Source organism: Haematobia irritans, chromosome 2, assembly GCF_050003625.1.
Source record: "Haematobia irritans isolate KBUSLIRL chromosome 2, ASM5000362v1, whole genome shotgun sequence".
NCBI classification, from domain to species: Eukaryota; Metazoa; Arthropoda; class Insecta; order Diptera; family Muscidae; genus Haematobia; species Haematobia irritans.
Genome location: NC_134398.1, coordinates 81,747,923 through 81,774,010, shown reverse-complemented (window position 1 = coordinate 81,774,010; position 26,088 = coordinate 81,747,923). Strand labels below are relative to the sequence as shown.

The 26,088-nt window shown below is 35.5% G+C and overlaps 1 protein-coding gene across 1 annotated transcript; it reads right to left on the bottom strand.

The window, feature by feature from the left end:
• Positions 1-5,898: 5,898 nt before the first annotated feature.
• Positions 5,899-25,382, bottom strand: Scp1 (Sarcoplasmic calcium-binding protein 1). Its single transcript, XM_075295423.1, has 6 exons — positions 25,334-25,382; positions 24,954-25,044; positions 14,405-14,571; positions 14,200-14,280; positions 13,946-14,098; positions 5,899-7,185 (listed from the first exon to the last, which is right to left on the bottom strand). The coding sequence occupies exons 2-6, from the start codon at positions 25,003-25,005 to the stop codon at positions 7,069-7,071; spliced, it is 570 nt and encodes a 189-aa protein (XP_075151538.1). The 5' UTR covers positions 25,006-25,044; positions 25,334-25,382; the 3' UTR covers positions 5,899-7,068.
• Between the last annotated feature and the right edge of the window lie 706 nt (positions 25,383-26,088).

The following is a 26,088-nucleotide window of genomic DNA, read 5'->3' as shown; positions in this document are numbered from 1 at the left end:
ATTTCCTCGACAGGAAACGACCGCTGAGCAACTGTGGCACCGCCAGTACATGGTTCAACCGTCTGATTTCCAGGAAAATGTGTGTCCAATAGTACCTCCAGCGTCTCCTCACTGGACGTTGTCCAATTGCCCTCCGATGTTTTAATGAAACCTGGAGCGGAGTTGGTGGATGCTAGAACCTTCCGTAGTCTGGAAGCCTCGGACGTATTCTCAATACTGCTGCAGTAAGCATTCCAAGAGTTATGCTGAGCCTTTCTCAGTTCTCGCTTGTATCCTCTCAGATTCTTCTTGTAAGCGTCCCAGTCCTCAGGGGCTCTGGTGGACTTTGCCTTGTTAAAGAGCTTCCTGCAGGATTTCCTCATATTACTTAATTCCGTAGACCACCATGGTGGTCGATGTTTCCCCCTTGGCTTTCCTCTAGGGCATGCAGCTTTCAGTGAGATGTTGAAGGCCTTAGTAATCCGCTCCACTGCGTGTTCGATATCTTGCACATTTCTCATATTTGTCTCCGTTATTTCCGGTATCATCATATTGAACGATTCCCTATACCTATTCCAGTCAGCTTTCCTAACATTTGGCGGAAATATGATCTTGGTGATATGAACATCAAATTTGAAACTGATGTAGCGATGATCTGAGAAGCTGTGTTCACTTAAAACCTGCCACTCAGATATCATTTCATTCAGTTCTTGCGAGGCCAAGGTGATGTCCAAAACCTCTTGCCTGTTTTTAGTGACAAACGTTGGGACATCTCCCTTGTTGCAAACTACCAGATTAGTACGCAAAATAAACTCTATTAGCGACTCTCCCCTTGCATTAGTATCACTACTTCCCCATATACTATGATGTGCATTCGCATCGCATCCCATAATGAGTTTCGTCTTTGTTTTCCGTGACTCCTCCACTAAGGTCTTAACGGCATATGGAGGCATCTCCCTGTCATGTCCCATGTAGACCGAAGATACCCAATATTTGCATTTGGCTATTTCTAAACTGGCAACGACAGTGTCTGTATTGCACATTGAAGGAAGCAGAAACAAGTTGAGCTCGTTTTTAGCAATTATGCAGGCTCGATTTACATCATTACCACTATACTGCAATAGTTTGAACCCCGGAGTACTTAATTCACATATTTTGTTTTTATAAACATATGGTTCTTGAATAAGAACTATATCTATGTCCCCTTTCATCAGGAGAACTTTTAAGGCAGCACATGCAGCCTTACAATGATGAAGATTTATCTGGAGGATCCGTAGGACCATCGAGATTTTCAACAACCGTCACATCAGCCGCTTCAATCGAGTCATCAAGAATGTCCTCTTCAGAGACATCGGTGACTCTCGCAATAACCATAGGTTCAACTTTGGTGAGTTCTGAGGCAGTAGAAGCCTCCTCACGCATACGGTATCTATCCATGTCTTCAACTTTGGTATCTCCCTCGACTTCGCAAGAGAATCCGCTTACTTCTGATTCAGACAGAGGCTTGTCCATTTCTGAATCCTTTAGCTGATCGTTTTTATATACCTTCATTTGAATATAATGAAAGCCATAACATACACGGCCCTGGGACTTTGCTAGATATGGCAAAGACTGAGTGTTCAATATAAACACTGCATGCCGTCTTGGTCCATCCACTTCATCCAAACGGCCAACCTTCCAATCAGCTGTTGGAAGATCTGGATTGCATCGTTTCAGTCTATTTAGAATAGATACCGGCTAGACCTAGAGCACATGCGTGCTCGAGGTCTAGCACGCATGTGCGACTAACTCTAGAGCAGCTCCTTCCCAAACTTCACCAATTAGTATCAGAGCAGCTTTAAAACATTCTATAGACCTCTGGTCCTCAAATGCGACTAGCTTAAATCGTCCTTGATACCAACCAGCCTCTTGGTGTCGAGGATCTGGACCGGGAAACTTTTCCAGCACCTGTGAGTAGACGACAGACAGAGCATTCTCAATTTCCCCCCATTTTTGCTTTGGAACCATACCGTCCAATGCTCCTTTATTAATGATAGCCATCACAAGGCTGTCTTTAGCAACTGAGGCAAACGATCTTTGATCCCTTTTGGAGGATGGCAGCTCATCCGGCGATCGTTCCCTTTTTCCAGTCTCAAGAATTCCTTGAGCCCAGTTTAAGGAATCGCTTTGTTTAGCCGACAGCGTGCTTGGGTCGACTGATCCTAACTTCTTTAGGATAAACAAAGCATTTCTGCGTTCCTTGAATCTCTTTCGTGAGGGATTACCTCCTTTTAATGTTGTTACCTTAGAAAAAGTTCGACTTGTCATAGTGTCGCCACCTGTCGACCCGTCTACAGGTCGACTAATTGGGCCTAACTCTTGGTCATTGCCCAGATTTATAACTCCAGTCGATACCCGTCCACTGGGCCCTGAAGTTAGCAACCCAGTCGATGACTTGGAATTTCGCTGCATGGTGGCTTAATATCCCACCACTCTTGAAATTCTTAGTAGGTACCTATTACGATGAGTTTATCCGCTATTGAAAAACACGTCCGTTCCGTTCGACGGTTGAATAGAATTGGTTCTGTTTTTTTATGGTTCTGTTGATTAATTGATTTTTAAGGTTATTTGGGACGCTGAATCCAAATCTGCACTTTATCCAAAGAGTTAACATGTCAATAATTTTAATATTATTTCTTTAAATCGAAAATCTTTTTCTTTACTTTGTTTACTTTTGTCTTACATCAAAGACATACGACTTTAATGGAGGGACGCAAATTACAAAGACTAGTGTCCTAAATTAGGTCAATATTTTTTTTCAGTGCACTATTACAACCGCTCCTAACCAGTGGCAAATGCAAACCTTTGTAATAAATTTTTTGAGGTGAAGCAATAGTTTTTTCGTGCCATTTTAACGGGTAAAACGATTTTCCAAAACTTTCTTTTAATAATAACCCAGAAATCAAGAATTTTATTTCCAATTTGCTAACTTTGTTACCGCCAGAACAAGAAAACAAGTATATACAGCAGTAAGTTCGCCCGGGCCGAATCTTAATTCCCCACCACCATGAATCAAATATAATAGTTTCCTTGAAAACTCTTCGTCGTGGCGGGTTACTTGATAATATATAGACAGACAGATTAGTTTGAGACAGATATTATCAACCAGTACGCTTCCCGAAGATAAATTTAAAGATTTTACCTATGAAGACTAGATCAGATTCTCGATTTATTACAACCATATTTTTTTTTGAGTTTTAGAGGAATAAACATCTCGTGTAAGTTTGCAAGAATATGATGAAGACCACGACAACCAGAGACTTGGAGACGATAATGGACTTAAGACCTATAGCGGTTCGGATCACAAGCGAAGTCGCGATGAGATTGAAGATGTTGGGAGAATGGACGGAAATTTTTAATGACGAATCATTAAATAATAAAGGGGGAGACGGTGGGTGTAATGGTGGATACCGCAACTATCCATGATCGTATACATGTGGTGGCAATAGCTGCCGAGTGTGACATTATGACGCCAGTAAAATAAGATCCGGGAGAATGGGATCCATATAGTAGTAGCGGCCCGTTATATCAGATATGAGGAGTGAAATCCGACGTCTTGAGAACACTAGCATATCTAGTGTGCGATTTAAGTTTAAATGGTGCCATATTTGCTTGGTGTCGTTACAACCGTTGCATTTCTCCCACCGGATATTTGCTATATTAACAGCCTTCTCACGCAGTAAGAGCTTGCAGGTAGCCAGAGGCATACCAACAGATTCTAGTTCCCCTGGAATATGTATGGTAGTTCCCAGCCTTGCTTACTCATCCGCTTCGCAGTTCCCCGGTATGTTCCTACAGCCAAGTACACATATTAGGTGAATATTGCACCTTTTTTCCAACCACAGCGGCGCACAGCCGTTGTTGCAGCTGACTGTTTGGCCAAAATGTGTAAATGCAATAGATGCAGCATGACATTAAGGGAATCTGTTCCTGTCTTACTGAATGCGCCTGAGATACACAAGCACGCCATACGCTGAACTTTATCTAAACTTGCCGGCTGCTGAAGTGCGGGCCACCAGACTACAACACCATATAACATTATAGGTCTAACCACTGGTCGGTTTTAGTCCCCACTTTTTTGCTACAGCCTTTTTACACGAGTACAAAGCTACCGTTCCTTTTTCGCCCTTTCTTCAAGATTAAGCTTAAAGTACAGCTTCCTGCCCAAAATAACGCCAAGGTATTTCGCAAACTCACCAAAGGGAATTTCAATACCCCGTAAGGATATGGGCTTAACCGTGGGAGTTTTGCGATATTTGCAGTTCTGTCTTTGCAGGATTTACTCCAAGACCATTCTCTTTCGCCCATTTCTCAGTCATTCAGAGGGATCTCTTTTCCCCTGACCGCTAGAGCTACATCGTTTGCGTATGCCACCATTTTTATCCTTTCTTTTTCTAGGGAAACCAGAAGGTTGTTATAGCAACATTCCAAAGAAGAGGTCATAGAACTCCTCCTTGGGGAGTGCCTCTGTTCACGTACCTTTGAATGTTTGCTTGTCCAAGTGTGGCTGAAATACGTCTCTTCGATGTCTAGAAACGTCCCGATTGTGTATTCATTGAACGATAGTGTGCTTTCAATAAAGCTGACTAGTTCATGCAATGCGGTCTTAGTAGACCTGCCCTTCGAGTATGCACCTGTCGTTTCGAGAGCAAACTTGAATCGACGCTAGTTCTAAGATAAACATCTACCATCCTCTCCAGAGTCTAAAGTAGGAATGAGGATAAGCTGATTGGTCAGAAATCCTTCGCACTCGAGTGAGAGGCTTTCCCCGCTTTAGGTTAGTGCTGCAAAACTATCGATAGTTTTATTTTTAGGGTATTATCAATATTTATTTTCCGATAGCGATACTATCAAAGAAACCCAGATCTCTTTAAAAATACCGGCAATGCTTCATACCAATGTAGGTAAAAATAAACAAAAATTGGAAAATTCTAATTTATTTTAATGTCTGTCTTATTTCTTTAAAACAGGTTTTTTTCCAAAACATACGGCTTTGCATGGTCTACGTGCATACATTTTATGGAAGAGACCATAAACTTTAAAAAATGGACCAATTTATGTTCAAATTCATATTTCATTATTTTTGTGTGTAGGGAGTGTGTTGAGGATGATGCCCTGCTTTATTCCTGGAATAAAAGAAGGGTACGATGAAAAAATAGAAATTAGAGCGAAATAAGCCACAATTTCTGGCTTACGGTGGTGAGCAGAACCGAATGCATTTTTTCACTGTTTTCAATCTTGATGAAACAAAAATAAACCGCTTTCCATCCAATGCAAAAGAACATTACTGGTAACGACCTCGGAGTATTATTCGTAATTACCTGGTAACAATAAAGTTTCCGAAAACACCACGTTAAGCAAAAAGTTCAACAGGGAGGGGGAAACCTCATGGTATAAGGAGGGCGGCAAACTTGGTCGCTGGTTAATGATAAGGAATCATGAAAAAGGAGACTACTATGGTATTTTCCAATCAAATTTGCCTACCTTGAAGAGCAAATTGTGTTTTTTTTTAACATGGCGGCAAACCCAAGCATACTACAAAATAGTAAAGAAATGGTTGTCGGAGCAAAGTTTTCAAATGCTCAAATGGCCACCACAACGCCCCGATCTCAATTCCATTAAGAATTTATGGTCTCTGGTTAAAAGGCACTAGAGAACTCATGCACTCGGTTTTGCTCCCCACTGAATATGTATGTCAGCCAATATAAGACATTGTGGAAACCTGGATCCTCTTTTCAACCTAACCTAACCTATCAATTTCCAGTTTGGTTCCACAAAAATATGCAAATTCTGAAACCAGAACATTTTGCTTCCACAAAAATATGCAAATTCTGAAACCATCATTTCTCTATTACTTTAAAAATTTAGAGTGAGTGCGTATTGGTTGTTTTCCAGTTGGTTTTTATTATTTGGTTTTAATTATTACCGTTACTGATACAAACATTTAATAAAGTGTAGTTTATAAGAATAAATAAAAGTGTATACATTTTTATATAATTTTTTTTACATATTTTATGTATGTATGTATATAATGTAGGTATTGTATATAAATATTTATACATATATAATTGTTTTGGATAAAAATTACAAAAAAAAAGAAATATTAACGTAGTTGAATAAAATTTAACTATTAACACTTTAATTTTTTCATTTCAATTAATTTTTTTTTAAGTTTTTTTTCTTCGTATGAAATCAAACGGAACAAACGAAAATTGCAACAATTAATTCATATAAATATATATATAGAGTATTAGTGTTCCATTTTTGTGATATAATAATCATAAAAATTTAACAAAATAAATTATTATGAACATTAAAATAATTGAGTGTTTTTGGTTTTGGGTGTTTTTCTTCGGTCACAAATTGGTTTGAAAAACTTTAAATATTCCATTTCACGTCGAGTTTCAAATAAAAGAGAGTTTGAGAGAGACTTTTGTGATAAAAATAAGATATTTGTGGGAGAGCAGATTAAAGTGTTTTTGTTTTCATTATTATACATTTTTCTCTTAGTTATATATATTTTTTTGTTGTGTTAATGTTTTCGTTAACAAACTAGGCTTCTTTTTTGTGTTATTTTGTTCTTGTTTTTGTTTTTTGTTTTTGTTGTTTTCAGACGATTCTACAACAGAGATGAAGATGATATTGATTGGTGTTGTATTTCTTGTTGATTTTGGTGGTGTTCTTTGTTGGTGATTTTACACATTAGATACATTCCGATACCATTTTATTGGTTTTTGAGGTGTTGTTTTTTTTTTTATAAAATTAAAATAAATAAAAATTATTATGTTGTGTTTGTTTTTGTTTTGTAAAAGCAACTCATTAAAAATAGTTGTATATATCAAATAATTTATAACTTAGTAGGGCATTACATAATGTTGTTCTGGATTAAACAACAGCGAAGACATTTACATTTTGTTGTTGTTGTTGTTTTTAAATCAAAATTAAAATTACATTCACGTTGTTGGTACTCCACAATTAGGGTCTTTTGTCGTGTGGACAGAATGGGGTTACCATCGTACGTACACATTGATAGATAGCGGCAGTTTCTTCTTACAGGGGTCCAAAGAGATAGACAGCTGGATGGCTTTCGTTGGTGTTACCCAAGAATTCGGCATAGAGTTCCTTATAACGGTCCAAGTTGAGACCGCCAACTTTCTTATCGCCTTCCTGTAAAATTTGATAGACGAATTGAGACAAGGTTAGGAAAAATAAATAAATTGCTTTCCCAAAGAGGAAAATCTCATTTCACTTCAAACCACAAAAGATGTTGTTGTTGTTGTTGTTAGTTACGGTACTTGGTTTTGGCTATGATATCCACAAATAGCTTCGATTTCATGGTATGGTCCTTGTCCTTTGAGACGGACGAATCGTAGCCTGAGGAATTCGTAATATATATATGTGTCTGTGCATTATGTACGATATGATCGAAAAATATCCAGAATTTCTCATCTGCCTCAAAGACAAAAGAAAAATTTCCACTACAAAAGTATAAATTTTAGTAATGAACAGGCGTATGAGACCATATACAGAGCGGCTGATATGTATTGCAGCCAACTTAAATTTGCTATCATTTCTAAATCGCTCGTGTGGCAGTTGACAGATTTATTTCAGTGACAGTTAATTTTATTGTTTTGCATGCTTACAAAAGCATTTTGATCAGAAATAAATTTATTCGTGATGGAATTCGCGTCCAAAAAGTGGACAAAAAATCGACCGAAAAGTGAAGGCCAGATTTAATCGAAATCCACGCCGCAGTAGTAGAAAACTTGCTCCTGAGCTGAGTGTATCGCAAGAACGGTTCTGAATTTGCGATGCACAAAAAATAGTGGAATAATTTGAATTTTCGGTTGATCACAAAAACCGGCCTTTAACCATCGGTTAACCCGTTTTTTGTATTTCAATTGAATTTTGATCTATTTTGTATGTTTCTTCTGAAAGTCCAATTTTTTGGAGAGGTAATGAAGATGAGAAACAATTCCGTACTTACAACACGTTGTCACAACATAGCACAAAATAATATTTTATTTTATTTTCTTCGACAACACTGAAAAGATAATTTGTGTGCCTTGCAGTCAAAGAAAAAATACATATTTTCCTACATAAAAAATTTTAGTCAAACGAACTTCCGTTTTGTTGAAAACCGAATTTACTAGGATCGTTGTGATGATTTTGAACAAAATAAAAAACGGAGGCCCGATTTTTAAAAAAATTGGGGTTTGCGAATAAACCGGCAACCTACCAATGACCCTTTCTAAACAAAGCGAGTATTCTTGTACCATTGTGTCATCGTGGCTCTATTAAGGTACAGCAGTTTTCTTTTCAGTTGTAATTATTTATCAATAATCTATCTCCAGTATTAATGTGGATAATAACTTCGGATTCACATAGGAATCCCGTTTATTTTCACGATTATCTTTATGATTCAATCAATTTCCAAAGAAAATCAATGCTTTGAATTTTAATAAGATTTTCTATGTTTTTCTTCATGTACAAAGAAAAAAATATTTTTTGTCTTCAATCACGAAATTAATTGATCCAATTAATTTTTAATTGAAATGTCTTCAATCACAGAAAGTATCATTCACCAAAATCAATTAAAAACTAATTGTTCCAAATAAAAAAATAATTGACACAATTAATTTTTGTTTTAATTTAAAACAAAAGTTGTACCAATTAAAATTGGTATTTTTTCTGTGTATATTTGTGCACTTTAAGTTTAAAGTGATAAAACAAAGGTGACAAAACAGTAATTGGTAATCTCTGGACTCATGTTCTGTAATTTTCACATTAATAATTTACTCACTGAAACAGAAACAAGAGGAATTAAAAGAAAAAAATTGTTTCTCCCATTCACCGTTGCCAGCATTGTTTCACCAAAAACCGCTACATTTGCTTTTTTTTTTTTTTGGGCTAACAAATTTTAGAAAAAAGCTAGAAAGAAGCTAAATTTTATTGTAATTTATTTCACTTAAAATGCATATTATTTTAATTGTAATCATTTTAATTCTACTTCTGTGAGACTGTAACAATACTCGTATCTAAGCCATATGAGTTCTGTTTGCGTACTCGATAAGTTTTGGTTACTATCACAAATTTTTACTGGAAGTCCATCGTTTACATTTCCCAGTAAAAACTTGCCATTATCAGCTGGTTAATCATCAACAAATCCTATGTGCGATATATTGCACAATGTCACATAGAAGTGCATTAGAAAATATCACTATATATTTCGTTTTAATTGGTTTAAAAGCGCTGAATTAATGATAAATTCGTGAACGTGTACGCTTCTTCTAATTTTATCCAAGAGAAGAAAACCCATTCATACTGTCTTGCAAATTTACACTAAATAACTTTTATTGGAAAATTACCAAAACAAACCTATTGTTGTCCAATTTTCGTAAATGTAAATCCATTCCATTAATAAATAACAGATTTGTTTTTATCGCGCGTTTGAAAATGTTTTGATCCTATCAATTCGATTTTATTTATTGTATTTTTTGATGTTAAAAAAATAATACCACATTCAAAACTTTATTTCCTTAATTATTTCTTACATACACTGAAAAAAAGCATGTCCGGTTCCAAAGTTTTTGTACACTAATGATTTTGGTATTGATTCCGAGTCAAATTTGAATTTATTCGTTTTTTTCAGCTTTTCCTCATGAATGAAATGAAATAAAGTGTTGAAAAACATCTTCTATTTTTGAACGCTTTTTTGGTTTGTGGTCAAGATACAAAAATACATTTAAAGACTATTTCATTAATTTGAAGAATTTTTTAGAATTGACCCTAGGCTTCTTTCATGTAAAGATAACCACACGCAGAGAAGGAATATGATCACCTCAAACATGTTTCAAGAGTTTCAAGTGTTATTTTTGTATGGTGACCATGTAACATGTTTGTCACTAAAATGTTATTTTATCGTCAAATATAACCTGCTTGCCGAAATCAGATACATGATTTCCGAGAAAATAACATGGTAGCGAAAACCATGTTACATGGTCACCATCCAAAAATAACATTTTGCTCTTAAAACATGTTTGAGGTGATCATATTCCTTCTCTGGGTGCATTTTTAAGTTGAATCACTTAACTACAAGGACAAAACGACTTTATCGGCTTTTGGACAAGGAAAACAGTTTATATAAGAGAAATTCACAATTTCGCGTTCATATTTTAAGGACATGAAATCTTTGGCCTCACGATAATATTTTTTTAGTGTATAGAGCAATTCATATCTACTATTTTAATTTAGTAATATAGCTTAAAAAGGGTAAACGAGTCAAATGTTAATATTCCTAATAATTTAGTGACAGTTTATCTAAGGAATCTGTATCTGTATCTACCATTAGATTTAATGTTTACGAAAATTTTTATGAATATGAGGAAAAAAACTTTACAACAAGGTGTATTTGATGCAAAAACGCCCGCATAATGGCTGGAATCATTATTAATGTTTCAATTGAGCTTTGAAATATGATGAAAACCTTATTCTGACAGCAAGGCTTAGATAAAAACGCCGTTTTATCCATATTTCAATAGAAACATGTGGAAAATAAAAAAAGCCAAAAATAGCTGAAAGGGTCATGAAAAAAAGCCAGAAAAAAGCTAAATGCATTTTTTCCCGCTAAACGACTTCAAAAAAAGCCAAATCTAGTGGGAAAATAGCTAAATTGGCAACTCTGCTCCCATTGAAATATTTCTGTAACTTTGTGATTCGAGAAAATTCTGTCACGTGTGAAACATTTTACGATTCATTTGAAAAATTGTGTAAAAAGTGTTGCTGTAACTCAACATTATTCACAACAAAAAGCCTTGTGAGACCTAAAATATTTTGTTTATAATAAATATTTTTCTTTGAAAATGGATAAATATCCTGAAGCAAAGGTAAGATATTATAAAATAGATCAATTTTTTAAATTGTTTGTACCCTTATTTGTAGAAAAACTAACGCATTTGGACCAACAAAAACCACTCGTGGTTTATTTGGCAAACCATTTGAGGAGTTCCCAACATATAATTTTTAAATGGAAACATATGAAAAAACAGTCAAATGCTCTCGTTTCTTCCACCTTTTCGATGAGATTCTATTTCTATTTTCATCTTTTGGACGGTGCTAATCTAAAAATAGCTCTAATTAGAGCGACGTTATATATTTTATTTTCAAAATTTCCCATTTCAAGGCCGGTATGCACCTCTAGCGAAAAATTTCATTCCCATAAGAAATGCATTGCTATTTATGCTAACGAAATTTTCGGTAGCGTTCAATTTCGTAAGGTGGTACGCACCTCTAATGAAAATAACAGGGTTGTCAAAAGCATATTTTGGCAGCACACATTTAATTTATTACAATCATTGTGTGCGTAAAAGTTTTAAAAGGTCTGTAAATAATAAACAATTTATTTGAGGAATATTTGGAACATATATTAACAATTTTTAAAAGCGATTAGCTGGTTTAAAATTTGTGTACACAGCCCTGTTTTTTTTGTTGTAGACTTAAATAAATATTTGCTACCGAAAATTTCGCTAGAGGTGCATACCGGCCTTCACTACACTTTTGTAATTATAATGTTTTTGTTTGCATTTTTTGACATTTGACTGGAATATTCCAAAAACTCATTTGGCTTTTTTCGAATATTCTTAGAGATACAGTTTTACTCACAAATCGAGGAACAATGGAATTTTTTGTTTCATGCTTTGGATACTGAAAAAGAGTCCCGTTTATTGCAAAAAATTATTTTGTCTTTGTTAATTTATACATTTTTTTAAGAAATTTCCGCAGTCCAATGGCATTTTCTATATGCCAAGTATGTCTCAAAAGATGTATGATCTAAATTTGGTTGTAAGTGTCATTGACCGTACAAATAAGTTCAATGCTAACAAAAGGTATGTTCTGCGTTCAGTGTTCAAGCTAAAAACCAGCTTCACAGAAAAAAAACAGGCCCGGTTCCAAAGATTTTGTCCGATCCGAGCCAAAGAAGCTAGAATTTAAGTACGGATACATTTTATATACAATACCCTTTTTAACTTAAGTTTTGTATACTTGATACTAGGAAACAAATTTGAATTCATTCGTTTTTATTGCTTTTTTTTTACTTCATGTTGACGACCAAAATCCTTTAAAAGCGTCTTAACGACGACTCAAATTTACCAAATTCAGGCTCGACTTCAAGTAGATATTATGCTAGATTTCAAGTAAAAAACGTTTTGAAATAAAGTATTGATAAACATCTCTTATTTTTGAAGGCTTCTTTACTTTGTGGTTAAGATATAAAAAGTCAACAAATTTAAAGACGATTTCATTAATTTTGAAGAGCTTTTTTGAATTATTAAAGTCAAGTTGACATTAGTCGAACAAAATTTTACTTCATGGTAAGATACCAATTTTTAAGTCAAATCACCTAATTATGAGGACAAAACGACTCCATTAAATAATCGATTTTTGAACATGGAAAAAGCTATCAGAGAAATGCGTCTTCTATGATAAGCAAAAAACGCAATCGTATTTTAAAGGCCTTTCCCGCTTCCACAAGGGTTAAAAACAATCCGCAGTACAATACATTCCGTGTATATGAATATACTTCACGATGGATGATCATTGCATATGATACATGTTTTAAATTGTATACCCCAAGAGATCGATAAAAAAAAAAACGATGAAGTCATAACTGGATTGTGTCTTTAGATTTAGAATAAAAACACTTAAAATAAAGGCTAAAACTTTTCGCATTTCGTATCTTTGGTTTTAAGTTTTTGTTTTACTTTGAAGTCTGTTATAATTTGGATTTTCAAACTGTCTTGTGTTCGTACGGGAATAGCTTTATTAGTATAACGCAAAACGAGAATAACAAATCGATAAATGAAATCTGTCTCATAATTTTAATTTTTTTGATGCTAGATTTAAAGCTAGATAGTTCCCTAAAAAATATAGTTTATTTTAAAGACGCTGGTTCAGAATCAATACCAAAATCTTCACAATATTTGCATCCAAGTAAATTTTTTGTGTGGCATGAGCTGAGAACCACGTTGGACTACTCACATTTGCTTTACCTTCTTTTAAACTACTTCGTATTCGAAATAATAACCCTCCATTTCTGATCTCTAATCACTATGGTTGTTAGTCACTTCTGTCCATGCCAAATCAGATATTTTCGAAATTCTGGTAATATTTTGATCATATTGTACACATTCTATATAGCGATAATTGTTCCAATTCCAAGAATTCTGAGTTGAATTCTTCGTGGATATTTGTGTGGCAGTTGTTTAGTGTAGCATTACATTGCATTTGAAGAAGTAATCGTTAATTTGTCCAGACAATGGGAGTGTTATTAACAAACTTAAGAAATTTATTTGATATATGTAACTTTACTATGTTATATAGTATCAATGCGAAAATGGTATAGATAATTGATTAGTAATTGATTTTTAAGAGGCGCTCCAAGTAAGAACGAATTTATGGTTGATGGCAGACCAAAAGGAAAGTCCGACATGGACACAGATATAGTACAACTTATGACAGATGGATTATGGGAAATTATAATCGACTAAAGTGCCATTAGTATTTGATCTATTCTACTAAATATTGAAGCTATAATTGAAATCAAAAAGACTAAACATTGAATAGCTCTAATGGATTTCTTCTAGGCGTATTATGTATATTAACAGTCTAAATATTCATGGTTTAAATGGAATGCTTGTTTTGATCACCCACTGTGTCCTCTTCAGTTGTTGAGTATCATTAGTATTTGCTCTATACTATATATGCAAGTTATTAACTAATTGAACATTTGGTTAGATTCGGACATTTCATTGAGAAGAGTAAGAGGGGTGAAGAGAGTTTTGTTGTTGAAAGTTTACATTGAAATGGCCGTATAGTCATTAATCACTAGACATATTCCCAACAGGACCCATCACTCCCTATTGCTTACATTCAAGAGGGACTCAAAAGCTTTGTCAATGGGCGCAACGTCATCAATGGCCATTCTGGTAATGCAATTGTAACGGTATTCCTCAATACCAACAATGCCATCACTGTTGATGTCGAGAATTTTGAAATTGGATTCAATAAATGCTTTCATGGCCTAAAATAAGAAAATAGAAAAACAAGTTTAAAATATTGCCAATATCTGGATGGACTATTGCTTGGGCCTCCCAATCGACCCAAAAACCGACATTAACTTACCTGAGGAAATTCGCTATATTTCTTTCCAACACAGGTCTTGCGTACGGCATCTTTGAATTCCTTATTGGAGATTTTACCATCCTATATGAGAGGGAGGGGGAGGTAAACACACAAAGCAGATATATACGGTTATTATATGTCTTAATTAAAATGGACACTTGGAATCCTTTTTTATTTATTATATTAGGTTTAGGGGTTTTGTTACCTTGTCATCGTCGGCAATTTCGGAAATTTCAACCCACAAGTTCTGCATGAGTTTCTTGTACTCGGCCAAACGATTGGCACTGCAGTCGCCTTTGCCTTCCACCACACAGGCTCTCACGGCCATGCATTGGAAATCGTTTTCGTCGAGCACGCCATTGTTGTCGATATCTGGGAAAATCAAGCAATCGGGGATTGTTTGTGGTATTATTCATGCAATTGGTAAAAATCAACACAGTTCAGTTCGTACGTCAAGACAAATGAGACAAGACACATACATACATAACAATCAATAAACAAATGAAATAAATCTTTATAAAGGGTGATTTGTTAAGAGCTTGATAACTTTTTTTTTAAAAAAAACGCATAAAATTTGCAAAATCTCATCGGTTCTTTATTTGAAACGTTAGATTGGTCCATGACATTTACTTTTTGAAGATAATTTCATTTAAATGTTGACCGCGGCTGCGTCTTAGGTGGTCCATTCGGAAAGTCCAATTTTGGGCAACTTTTTCGAGCATTTCGGCCGGAATAGCCCGAATTTCTTCGGAAATGTTGTCTTCCAAAGCTGGAATAGTTGCTGGCTTATTTCTGTAGACTTTAGACTTGACGTAGCCCCACAAAAATAGTCTAAAGGCGTCAAATCGCATGATCTTGGTGGCCAACTTACCGGTCCATTTCTTGAGATGAATTGTTCTCCGAAGTTTTCCCTCAAAATGGCCATAGAATCGCGAGCTGTGTGGCATGTAGCGCCATCTTGTTGAAACCACATGTCAACCAAGTTCAGTTCTTCCATTTTTGGCAACAAAAAGTTTGTTAGCATCGAACGATAGCGATCGCCATTCACCGTAACGTTGCGTCCAACAGCATCTTTGAAAAAATACGGTCCAATGATTCCACCAGCGTACAAACCACACCAAACAGTGCATTTTTCGGGATGCATGGGCAGTTCTTGAACGGCTTCTGGTTGCTCTTCACTCCAAATGCGGCAATTTTGCTTATTTACGTAGCCATTCAACCAGAAATGAGCCTCATCGCTGAACAAAATTTGTCGATAAAAAAGCGGATTTTCTGCCACTGATTTTGGTAATAAAATTCAATGATTTGCAAGCGTTGCTCGTTAGTAAGTCTATTCATGATGAAATGTCAAAGCATACTGAGCATCTTTCTCTTTGACACCATGTCTGAAATCCCACGTGATCTGTCAAATACTAATGCATGAAAATCCTAACCTCAAAAGAATCACCCTTTATTAGAAAGTAACATCGTTTACACAGCCGTTGGTACACTCAAAAGTTAAATAAATCTCCGAGTTACATTTTCATTACTTTTTTGGCGACGCTTTTTTGCTGGGAAATTGCGTAAACATGTTACCATCCATGAAATTCTATTACTCATGAATACACATAGGAAAAATTTAAGGAAATTAAAATCAATTGATGGCATTGAATTGAACGAACAAAATAAATAAAATACGATTTTCATTAAAACGATTACGAAAATAATTGTTTGGAATGAAAGCTGTCTAAAAACTACTAGCATATTTTCATTTCTTCCGATTACCTAAGAATTTTGTTATACAACCATTGAATTTTCTGCCTAGAATTAATTAATTCCATAACACCTCCATTAAAACGGCTCTGCCAATTTGACGGCGCTTCTAAGAATCGCCACCACGTCGATAGGATATCGAAAAAGCGTCGTCACTACTGAGAAGTTGTACCACGCCAAGTTACTATATTAAATCATCATATGAGTGCAATTATTAGGTGCCTTTATAGATAAATTTATAACAGAGCCAATAAGAGCCTCTTCAAACTGTTAGACAAAGTGCATCTTAAGATAGTTGTAAAAGAATCGTTGGTGTCGATTCTTTAAATGTCTATTAATTTGATAAAAATGTATAAGATCTTCTATGTTCCACGTACGAGTCTGTGGTAGCGATGGAGATGAAATCGAACTTTGAAATGCTGGCAGGGGGACTACGCCAGATTCATCAGAATTATCACAATAATTGGTTTATCGATTACCATAGTAATAAATTCAATTACGATGACAACTGATTTTATGATTAATAAACATTGTATTCAGTTCAATTACACGCAAAGTAAAAAAACGTTTTGTAAACCTTATTCTTTTGTTGAAATTTTTTAAATTTCTTCAAAAAGTTCAAATCTTTTTCACCAAAAACAAATTTTGTTACCAAATGTTATTTTGCAATAAAAAAAAATACTCTTTATTCCAAAATAACAGTCCATTTTGTGGATGTAATGACGATCATCTTTCGAAATTTTGTCCCCATTCGAGAACATACCTCATCAATAGTGTCCTCGGCGAATCGAACCAACCTAAAAGAAGTCAAAAAGCGACAGCTATTTTTTTACACCCACTGGCACTAACTGTTTATTCATAGAACTCAAAATCAAACGAAATAATTTGTTTCACTGGAATAAAACTAAAATATATACTATGATAAGTAATAACAAGAAAATTGACCCCATATTTTGTCAGGCATACATCCGTCATGAATTACTGCCAAACTCCGCAAGACCCTGTGCTGAGGCAAACCTACGTCAAGCTAATGATGGCATTCAATCCACAACGCATGCTGAAAACCCATCCACAGATGGTGCTTTTAACTAGTATTGAACATATTTAGCAAAAAAACGTCTTCATAAACTTGTCTTTCAAATCATGTCTTGAAACGCGCCTTCCTTTTTGAAGAATTATTAATATTGAAAAATTATTATGATTTATTAAATCAAAGTTGCCCTTAGTTCAATGCAAAATTTATGTGACCTCTAAAGTTTATCAACTTTTGATCAAGTAAAACGTCTTTGTATTAAAGAAGTGCCTCTTCTATGCTACCCAATGCTAGGTTAGGTATAGTGGCAGTTCAGTGTGATACCACAGTGGTGAACTTCTCTCTTATCACTGAGTGCTGCTCGATTCCTGTTTATAGCCGAGTCCGGACGGCGTTTCACACTGCAGTGTAACCACTTAGAGAAGCTTTGAAACACTCATCCACCGCTGAAAATCTTTTTGGTGTTCGGACGAAGCAGGGATTGAACCCAAGACCCTTTGTGTACAAGACAGTCAAGCTAACCATTGCACCACGGTGGCTGCCATGCTACCCAATAATGACGGCCACGGGTTAAAACGAAATTTGCAACTGTGACTCTAACCAATCACTAGAACCCGCCCATCCCACGATACTACAAGTAAGGACGGTATAGTTTCACCCTCTGCCTTTTCTTTCCATCGCTTTAACACAGTGTCACAGACGCGACATTGGAGAGAAAGACGTCCAAGTGCCTTGTCATCAAGATCCTACTAGCCGACATGATTCAGAATAACGCCCACTATAGCCTACGCTTACGCCGCCGTTGCCGAGCCCTCACTGCAGTCTGATCTACGGCCCGGGCTGACACAAGGTTTTCAACCCTGGCCAAGGACGACAAACATCCAATTGGAATAAAAAAAATCGAAAATACAACAACGACAGCGACAGCATTCTCTTAAAATATGAGCCTTCTGTTTACACCCAGAGAAGGAATATGATCACCCAAAACATGTTTCCAGGGCAAAATGTTATTTTTTAATGGTGAACATGAACAAATCATGTTATATCCTTGAAAATTATCTATCTGATTTCGGCAACCATGTACATATATTTTTGCCAAGAAAACAACAAAATCATATCCCTTCTCTGCGTGTTCTCTTTAAATTTTCTCTGACGAACTCGGCTCTGTGAGTTATACCTCAGGAAGCGGAGCCAAACCTGACGTTACAGTGGCCACACCATGGTGTAATAAATAAAAAAATATTCAATATTAATTGTTATCGACATGAAATAAGGAATTCTATAGCTACGGGTACATTTAATTTAATATTCATCGCATTAGTAAATTTTGATTTTTTCCAAATTATCTTAATTTGTCAATTTTTCTTTGAAGTGAACGTTTCATTGGTTGCACACTTCCTATTTGAACAGAAAACTATTTGAAATTGGATAGCCTCTATTGCCCAGGGAAATATAAATGGAGCACACAAAGTATGGTAGCCAAGCGTTCAAGAATGGTCAACTGCCATGGTGCTGAATGATGAATGTCCCACTAATAAATAGACAAAGAACTTTTTGTCTATTTCTGGTGATAGACCTCCTTGCCGAACTTATGCGTATGTGTGAGTGTGTATTACTATACACAGAAGAAAAAATTTAAAAAATATGTTTGATTAATTATATCGCATGACTATGTTGAACTACTGCTACTACGGATAGTACGCATTAGATTGTCCTAGGGGCGTGCAATTGAATGCTTCAATGAGTGTCAGGGTGGTGGTTGACTGACTGCCTGCCTGACCGAGTACTTTAGAATTTTTTTGTATATGATCTTAACGTATTTATTTTGCAGATATTAAAAATAGGCTCTAACAGCACCTTTATCTGCCATTACTAAGAAGGCCTTGAATTTTGGGCCTCAGAATAGCCCAGACCGAAGACAGAAAAAGAAACCACCAGACTGTCACCCAAGCACCAGGGGGACACAAAGAATTTTGGCAATGCATTTGAATATGATAAAGAATTTTGTAATTTGTCTTCCTCCGAATGTTGATGTTGTTGGCGATGGCTTCTCTGATGATGATCTTGCCCAATGAAACTAAAGGGGCATTACATTTCAAATGAAAGAATTATGCACAATGACCGTGTAAACATTACACTTGACTACATGCAGGCTGATGATAATACGTAGTATTTAGTATCGTCACCTTTATCTCATGACATGGTAAGTAGTCTTAAAAATGTCGTTTTTCATGCTAACCCTGAATGGCCAACAAACAGTCATTACTTTTAATGTAATCCAAAAATACTCTTCTATAGATGGAATAAACTTTAACTTCACAAGAAGTTCTTTTCAGGTGATTCTTTGTATTGTGCGGTTTGATTTTTTATTTCATCGATAATAAATTCATAGTAAATTCATTCATAGTAAATGTAATGGAATATTCACGATATTATGATTGCAGAGACCTCTAGTCCTTGAGTTTTTCAATGACAAGGTTGTTTCTCGTTGTCTAGATTGTCTTATGGTACGAAAACACTTGGAAAATATTTGACTGAAATCAAAAAAGAACTCGTCGCCACAGTCAACCCAGCAAAAATGTTTAGCTCTTATTGTATATATAATCATGGTAGCATTATTTTTCAAAAACAGTATCCAGATATCCTTGAAAAAAAAATTGACTCTCATTTTAGTCAAATGCTTGACAAGCACGTATCCATCCCTTAAGCGCGTAAAAATCCCATATTCAAAATTGAACGTGAGGTAAGCATTTTCTTTCTTTCTTTGCCTAACTGTCCAATAATAGAGGCAATACCTCGAGTAGTTGTATCAAATATGACGTTAAGTTGCCTCATTTAATTTGACAGGACGATGTCAGTAGTGGACGGGCTGTGTGGCCATTCTCCGTACTCCAAATATCCCCAATTTAAATTGCTCACAAAATTCCCCAATATATTTTTGACAAGTTTTTATGGAAAAAAATAAAGAAATAGGTACTGAGGTGGAATATTGGTATAAGATTTCGAAACACAAAATCAGAAGACCGGCCACTGTCTTCCAAATGTTCGAAAAATTAAAATGGGAGTTCGGGGCCCTATTTATGGATGAACTTTTATTTCTAAGTACTCAATCAATAATATTGGGTGGTAGATAAATATGAAGGTGAAACATTTTCATCATTTCTATATTTATGGAATATATTGTCCAAATCAGTGATGAACACCGATAACAGAGCAACATAAAATTTTGAGTCTCCAAAATAAATTATTGCAAACCTGATTGATTATACAGAAAGGATTTTGATAAAATCCCCAAATTTATGGTTCCCCACCAAATCACCAAATACTAAAAAAATCGTCAACATTCACGAAAAAATATAACCAATTTGGCGAAAAATCCCCTATACTGGCAACACTGATGCAGCCAACCAGATAGTCGGACGAACGGATATGCTTGTTTCAGCGTACTGGTGCCCCGAACGCTCCATGCGTTTTTAATCAAATTGACCGAAGTGTCCCTCGATGTTGCAATTTCACACCCATGGGAAATACTTTCTTTTGAGGGAGAAATTTTAGACAAACAAAATTGCAAAACCAATCGTAGTAACCGATGTTTCCAATATACATATATATTTTTTTGCTTGAAAGTAAAATTTCTTAGCGTAAAAACAAATCTTTGTTTGTCTAAAATGTCTAAAATGTTTTTGAGTAGTTCTGCGTAGGTTTTTTTCTTATGAAACGTTTAAGAACAATATATGCAGGCTAAATCTCGAACCATTCTTACATTGAAAGAAGAGGTTTCTTTTATGAGGATCGAAATTTTATACAAAATAAAATTTGTTTGGATGCTAAAATGTTTTTTTTTTTTAAAAGCAAAAAATTTGATGTATTTTTTGGTTTTAAAGAAAATACTTGCAACAAAGGGAAATTGCGTTCGCCGAAATTTTTCGTTCCGAATGAAAATATTTTGACTTTGGATGTATAGGTAATCAATATAATAATATTTTAGATGAGGACAATTATATTATTCTTCGAACTATGTTCACTGAGCCAACATCCCTCCTCTTGCTCTTCGAATATGATCGTGACACTCACGTTTCTTCTCAGCGTGCAGAAGGCTGAATTAAACCCTTTCAATTTACGAGATCGAAAAAATCAAAATCTCTTCTACATGTTTTTCTTTTATTCTACGAATGACTACCAAAAAATATTATCTTTTTACGGCATTCATAATACGGATTTTTTAATACTCTTCTCATGGATGGGGTACCATATATGATCAATTCTTGCTTGTATCACGGTCGTTGGCGTTCCTTCCTCATTCCGCTTTGATGGTTTTGCATTGATAAAATTTTGAATTCAAACGAGCGACCACAATAGAATTCATTCTGTGGTATATGTACTGATCCAATCTGCTGCTCTTGTTCTTTCTTTTTCTTGGGTAAATTATTTTATTGATAAACTCAGTAAGATTTTCGCAAATTTACATTCGGACATTAACATACGCAGAGCAGTCGGCCATAATTGAAATACAAAGGAAAGCCAATGTCTATAGCAGCCAAATAAATGAGCTGAGAACGCCCTGAAACTACCCTCCAAATTAGTGTTCTATTCTTTAGTCCCAAGTGGTAGTTATATTGACAGAAGCAAACAACAACAACAACTACTGACTGTTGTCTCTTAATTAGACCCACAATAAATTATGAATTAAATTCATAGTCATTGAAATGAATTCGAAAGTATTTATGTATGGGGTTGGCGATCGAGGTGGTTGAATTCATACAAACAACCTGTGCACTAATATCAAATGCCTTATGGCCGACCGCCGGGAAAATGGGCTTTGACGTGCCAATGAGTGGCCACAGAAGAAGACCATCGTTCACCTTTTACTGATATGTAGGTATTGTTTATCATAGATACATGACGATTGCCTCAATTGGCAATGGCGAACACAATGCGAGCTACTTATTGTGATGCACAAACCCAACAAGATGGATGATATTTGTATCGTATTTAAATTTAATTATTATTGTACAATGAGTACAATGACAACATATAAGTTAGTGGTGTTTTAGTGAGCCCATAGAATTTAGAAAACTCAACGAGAAAATTACAATGCAAATATCACACATACTCACACACATAGGCCACATTATAAATAGGGATACAGATTTTTGTTTCTGGTATGAGATTCTTAAATTACATGGTACTTCAGTGAACCCTTTCGAAATATTCGATTCTGTGTTATACATTAGTTTGTCAAAATAAATGACGTTTGTGTGGTGGATATTTTTTACAAAACACTATAAATATCTTTTCGTTCTTCACACACTGAAAAAAATATTGTCATTAGAAAAAATATTTCATGTCCTTAATTAACAAATCCCATGTTTCTGATACACAGTTTTTTTTTACTTGAGCAAAATTTGATAAACTTTTTGCCCTTAGTGTTAGGTGATTTAAAACAGATGTCTTTACATAAAAGAAAACTTTGTTAGACTACAGTCAACTTGGCTTTAATAATTCTGAAGAAATCGTCAAAATTAATTAAATTGTCGATCAAAATAGAAGATGCTATTCGAAACATTATGTTAAAGACACCGTTTTACTTCAAGAACAAGGGCAAGTTTAAATTTCAAATTTTATGTTGCGTTAATACGCTTTGATTCTACATGACGAAAACAGATAGAAAAACGAATAAATCAAGATTTGTGTATCAAGTACCCAAAACGTAAATTTGAAAGTGAATGGCATCTTAAATGTATCCTTAAGTATTTCTTCCGTTCTTCGGCTCGGAATCAAAAATAACTTAAGAAAAGACAAATGCCCATATACAAAAACGAAAAAATGGGGAAAGTAGTTTAACTTTTTTGTATATGGGGCAAAATCTTTGGAACTGGGCAAGTTACATTTTCAGTAACAAAGCGAAACCTATTTTTGTTGACATGAACGATCAAACAATGTCTCGTTTCTAGTCAACAACAATTCACTGTGATAAACTGGTTTTAAGGGTACAACAACAATTCCAACGGCTACCACTACTAAGTAGTTTTCCTTTTTACAATGGGCTCTTCATAGCTACTATTTTTATGTTAGCCTGGTATCAATGCTGTCTGGTTTTACGTCCAAATTAATTATTCTACATATGATCAAAATGTTTATACGAACTTATCGGACATGAAGATGAAAGGAATTGATACTATTAAGTTGAAAAAAAAAAACATTCCACAAACTAAAATTTATTTTACTATTAGTATAAATACGCAGCGATGTAATCTATGGCCTATAATCTATTATTTATAGCCTTGTTTGTAAACTACATGCTTATTTGTATTGGCTCACAGCCTCCTTTTCTGTCCCTGTAATAACCCCATGAGATGAGAATGGGTTATGCACCTATGAACACAGCAAGGGATATTACAAATGTCTGTACTATATTACGTACGACCATTTTGGGTAAACATTTCCAATAGATGCTGTCCAATTCTTAGCCTTGCCCAAAGGGCACTTAGATATTCTGTTAAGCATTCAAATTTGTCAAAATGTCTGTCGGTGGATCTTATGATATGATGTATTAACTAGCTGTACATCTTAGGCACCTAAAATGTACCCAATATCTGTACTAAGTGCACGTAATTTCTTCAGATTTAGATGTTGTTTCCTACATCTGAATGCTTCTAAAATTTGACACTCAGCACTGTAAAAATATACCAAACATCATTAAGCATCAAAGTAGTCGCTTCACTTTTCTTCTTTTTCATTTGACCATCATTTTCACCATTAAGCCAGAGGTAACCACACCGGTTCGAAAAATCATAATATGCAGTCAACTGTTTTATTGCTTAAAGTTTAATTGAAGAATACTAAAATCGTTAATGTTATAAAAGAAAGATATAGGGAAGTGCAGAAGAAATTTTACAATGGAAAAACTGGAGCAATGTAGACTCCAGAACAGATACCAGAGGAAAACAATCGAAGATGGATGAGAGGACGGGACTGGACGATGGAGAAAAGAAGCGCACAACATGCCGAATACTGGCTTAGGTATATGTCAGTCGACATTAGATAATGCACCCTGAATCATTCGTACTTAGAGAGTGAGTATCCGTTTGGATTCGGCTACTCATCGTCCTAAATATAGTGTCTTGAGTGTCTTGTAGAGCCAAAAGACAGCAGTACCACCTGTTCTGGGTTAAACAAGATAATGGTGATACCATATTTTCGGACATTCTATTGTCAGGCCAATAATAGGAAGCGAGGTGATGGTGATACCATAGGTCGTGATATTCTATTTTTAGTGCAATGATCGAAAATATCCGATGTGCAGCCGAGTGCTGGCGTACCCACATCCATTCGAATTATTCGGAAATGTCACCAGTCTATGGATAGACTAAACTACCTATGAAAATTCATGTTGTTTTTATTAGAGTCAATGTTTAGTAATATAAGAACTTCCGACTCAATATAGTTCACTGAGCTAATATATCTGTTACAGGCTTCATGCTTATATGCGTTCCGCAGCATCTTCGACGCTTCAACATCAGTTTTTGTTTTTTTTTTTTTTTAATTTCGGAAAGGTAAATGCATGCAAGAATTGTGAAGCAATAAATTCATGTCTCTGTTTGGACCTTAGGCCGATATAAGGCCTATTTTTGAAAGTGTCGTGAATTGGCATGCATAAATATTCCCAATATACTCTTGTGGTCATTGAAATTTTCGAAATATTCATGAAGATTTTTTGATGATTTGAGAAGCTCCACACGGATCTATATAGATATCTCGAGCTCTGATTGATCGCTTAACACCTAAATGTTCTTCATCGGACAGCTGCACTTAAGGAAGGATGAATCCATTGCCACTGGAGAGAAATCGTGTCTATGGAAGGGACACAATTCCTTTCCAGTGGCCTAAGTATGAGAGGGTCATTACACAAAAGACCAATATCGATAGAAGTGACGAACGTAGCAGCAACGAACGAATCTCAACTTACCGTACATATACCGAACAACAAAATCGACGCGGTTATCCCAAGAATATGCCATTGTGAGAATTTATTTGGAATTCGTTTTAACACAATTTATCTAGAACGAAGAAAAAATTATTGATTTGTTAAGATGTTCAAGGTGGAGGATGGGGTAATTGTGTCTTAGATTTTTTTGAAATTTGTGATTTTGTTTTTGTTGAGTTTTCGATGCACTGTGGATTTTTTTTCACTTAAAAGTTTTTGACTTTTATAACTCTTTCTTTTTTAAACACTTTTCAATGCAATGCAGGATTATGTTATTTTTTTCTTTTTGTGTATTGGATTGTATTTTATTTTCTTAGGTTCTTTTTGAATTTTGGCTTATTTCTCTAGTTCCCGCTAACTACCTGAGGACCCGTTCGCTTCTGATTGACAAACGGTATTTTGGTCAACAAGAGAGCTAGAGATGGTTAATTCACCAGTATAAAATCACCAGGCAACAATTCGCCCTTGCACTAGATGCAGCCGAAGTAAATGTATCGCAACACTGACGATCGGCATGTTGAGCAACACGACCTGCTAACGGTACCGGACGCCAAAGAAACAACAACGGAGGAGATGGACAAAGAAAAACTAACATGTTGTTATTGAAGTAGTAGTCAGTTGTCGGGGCACGAATCGTGATGCCCTGTCAGTGGAATGGTTCGCTTCGTACGTGCGAACCGAATATTGCTCGTGCTAATTAGAGTAATAGCGACAAGGTACGGTCGGGTAACAGATACTAAAATGTAACTCGTTCACGCCTTGTACCCAGCCATACCTAGTTGTGTTCATGAATTGAGGGTGGGGGTAGGCAAGAAGATCGACACGGGCACTTGTCTATCATTGAACACGAACAGGCGGTGGCAGGCAATCATTTCGTTCGTACTGATGTCGGTGTCAATGTGTGTAAACGACAAACACTTAAGATCGTCATCATTATGGGTAAATTTTGTAGTCGTCTGTCCGGGCGATTCCCTCGGCCGTCTGCTCAGCAGCTACGAGTAAATTCGTATTAGCACGAATGTAAACAATTGTCAAAAAAACAGAGAACCAAGCACGCTTGTATTGTGACCATACCATAGTACATACCCCGTCAGTTTACAATACTCTAGCATTTGAA

Coding starts and splice junctions, on each gene's coding strand:
- Scp1 (XM_075295423.1), bottom strand. CDS start 25,005: ATGGCATATTCTTGGGATAACCGCGTCGATTTTGTTGTTCGGTATATG. Junction 14,281..14,404: donor AAATTGCCGACGATGACAAG/GTAACAAAACCC, acceptor CCTCTCATATAG/GATGGTAAAATCTCCAATAA. Junction 14,099..14,199: donor AATATAGCGAATTTCCTCAG/GTAAGTTAATGT, acceptor TTCTTATTTTAG/GCCATGAAAGCATTTATTGA.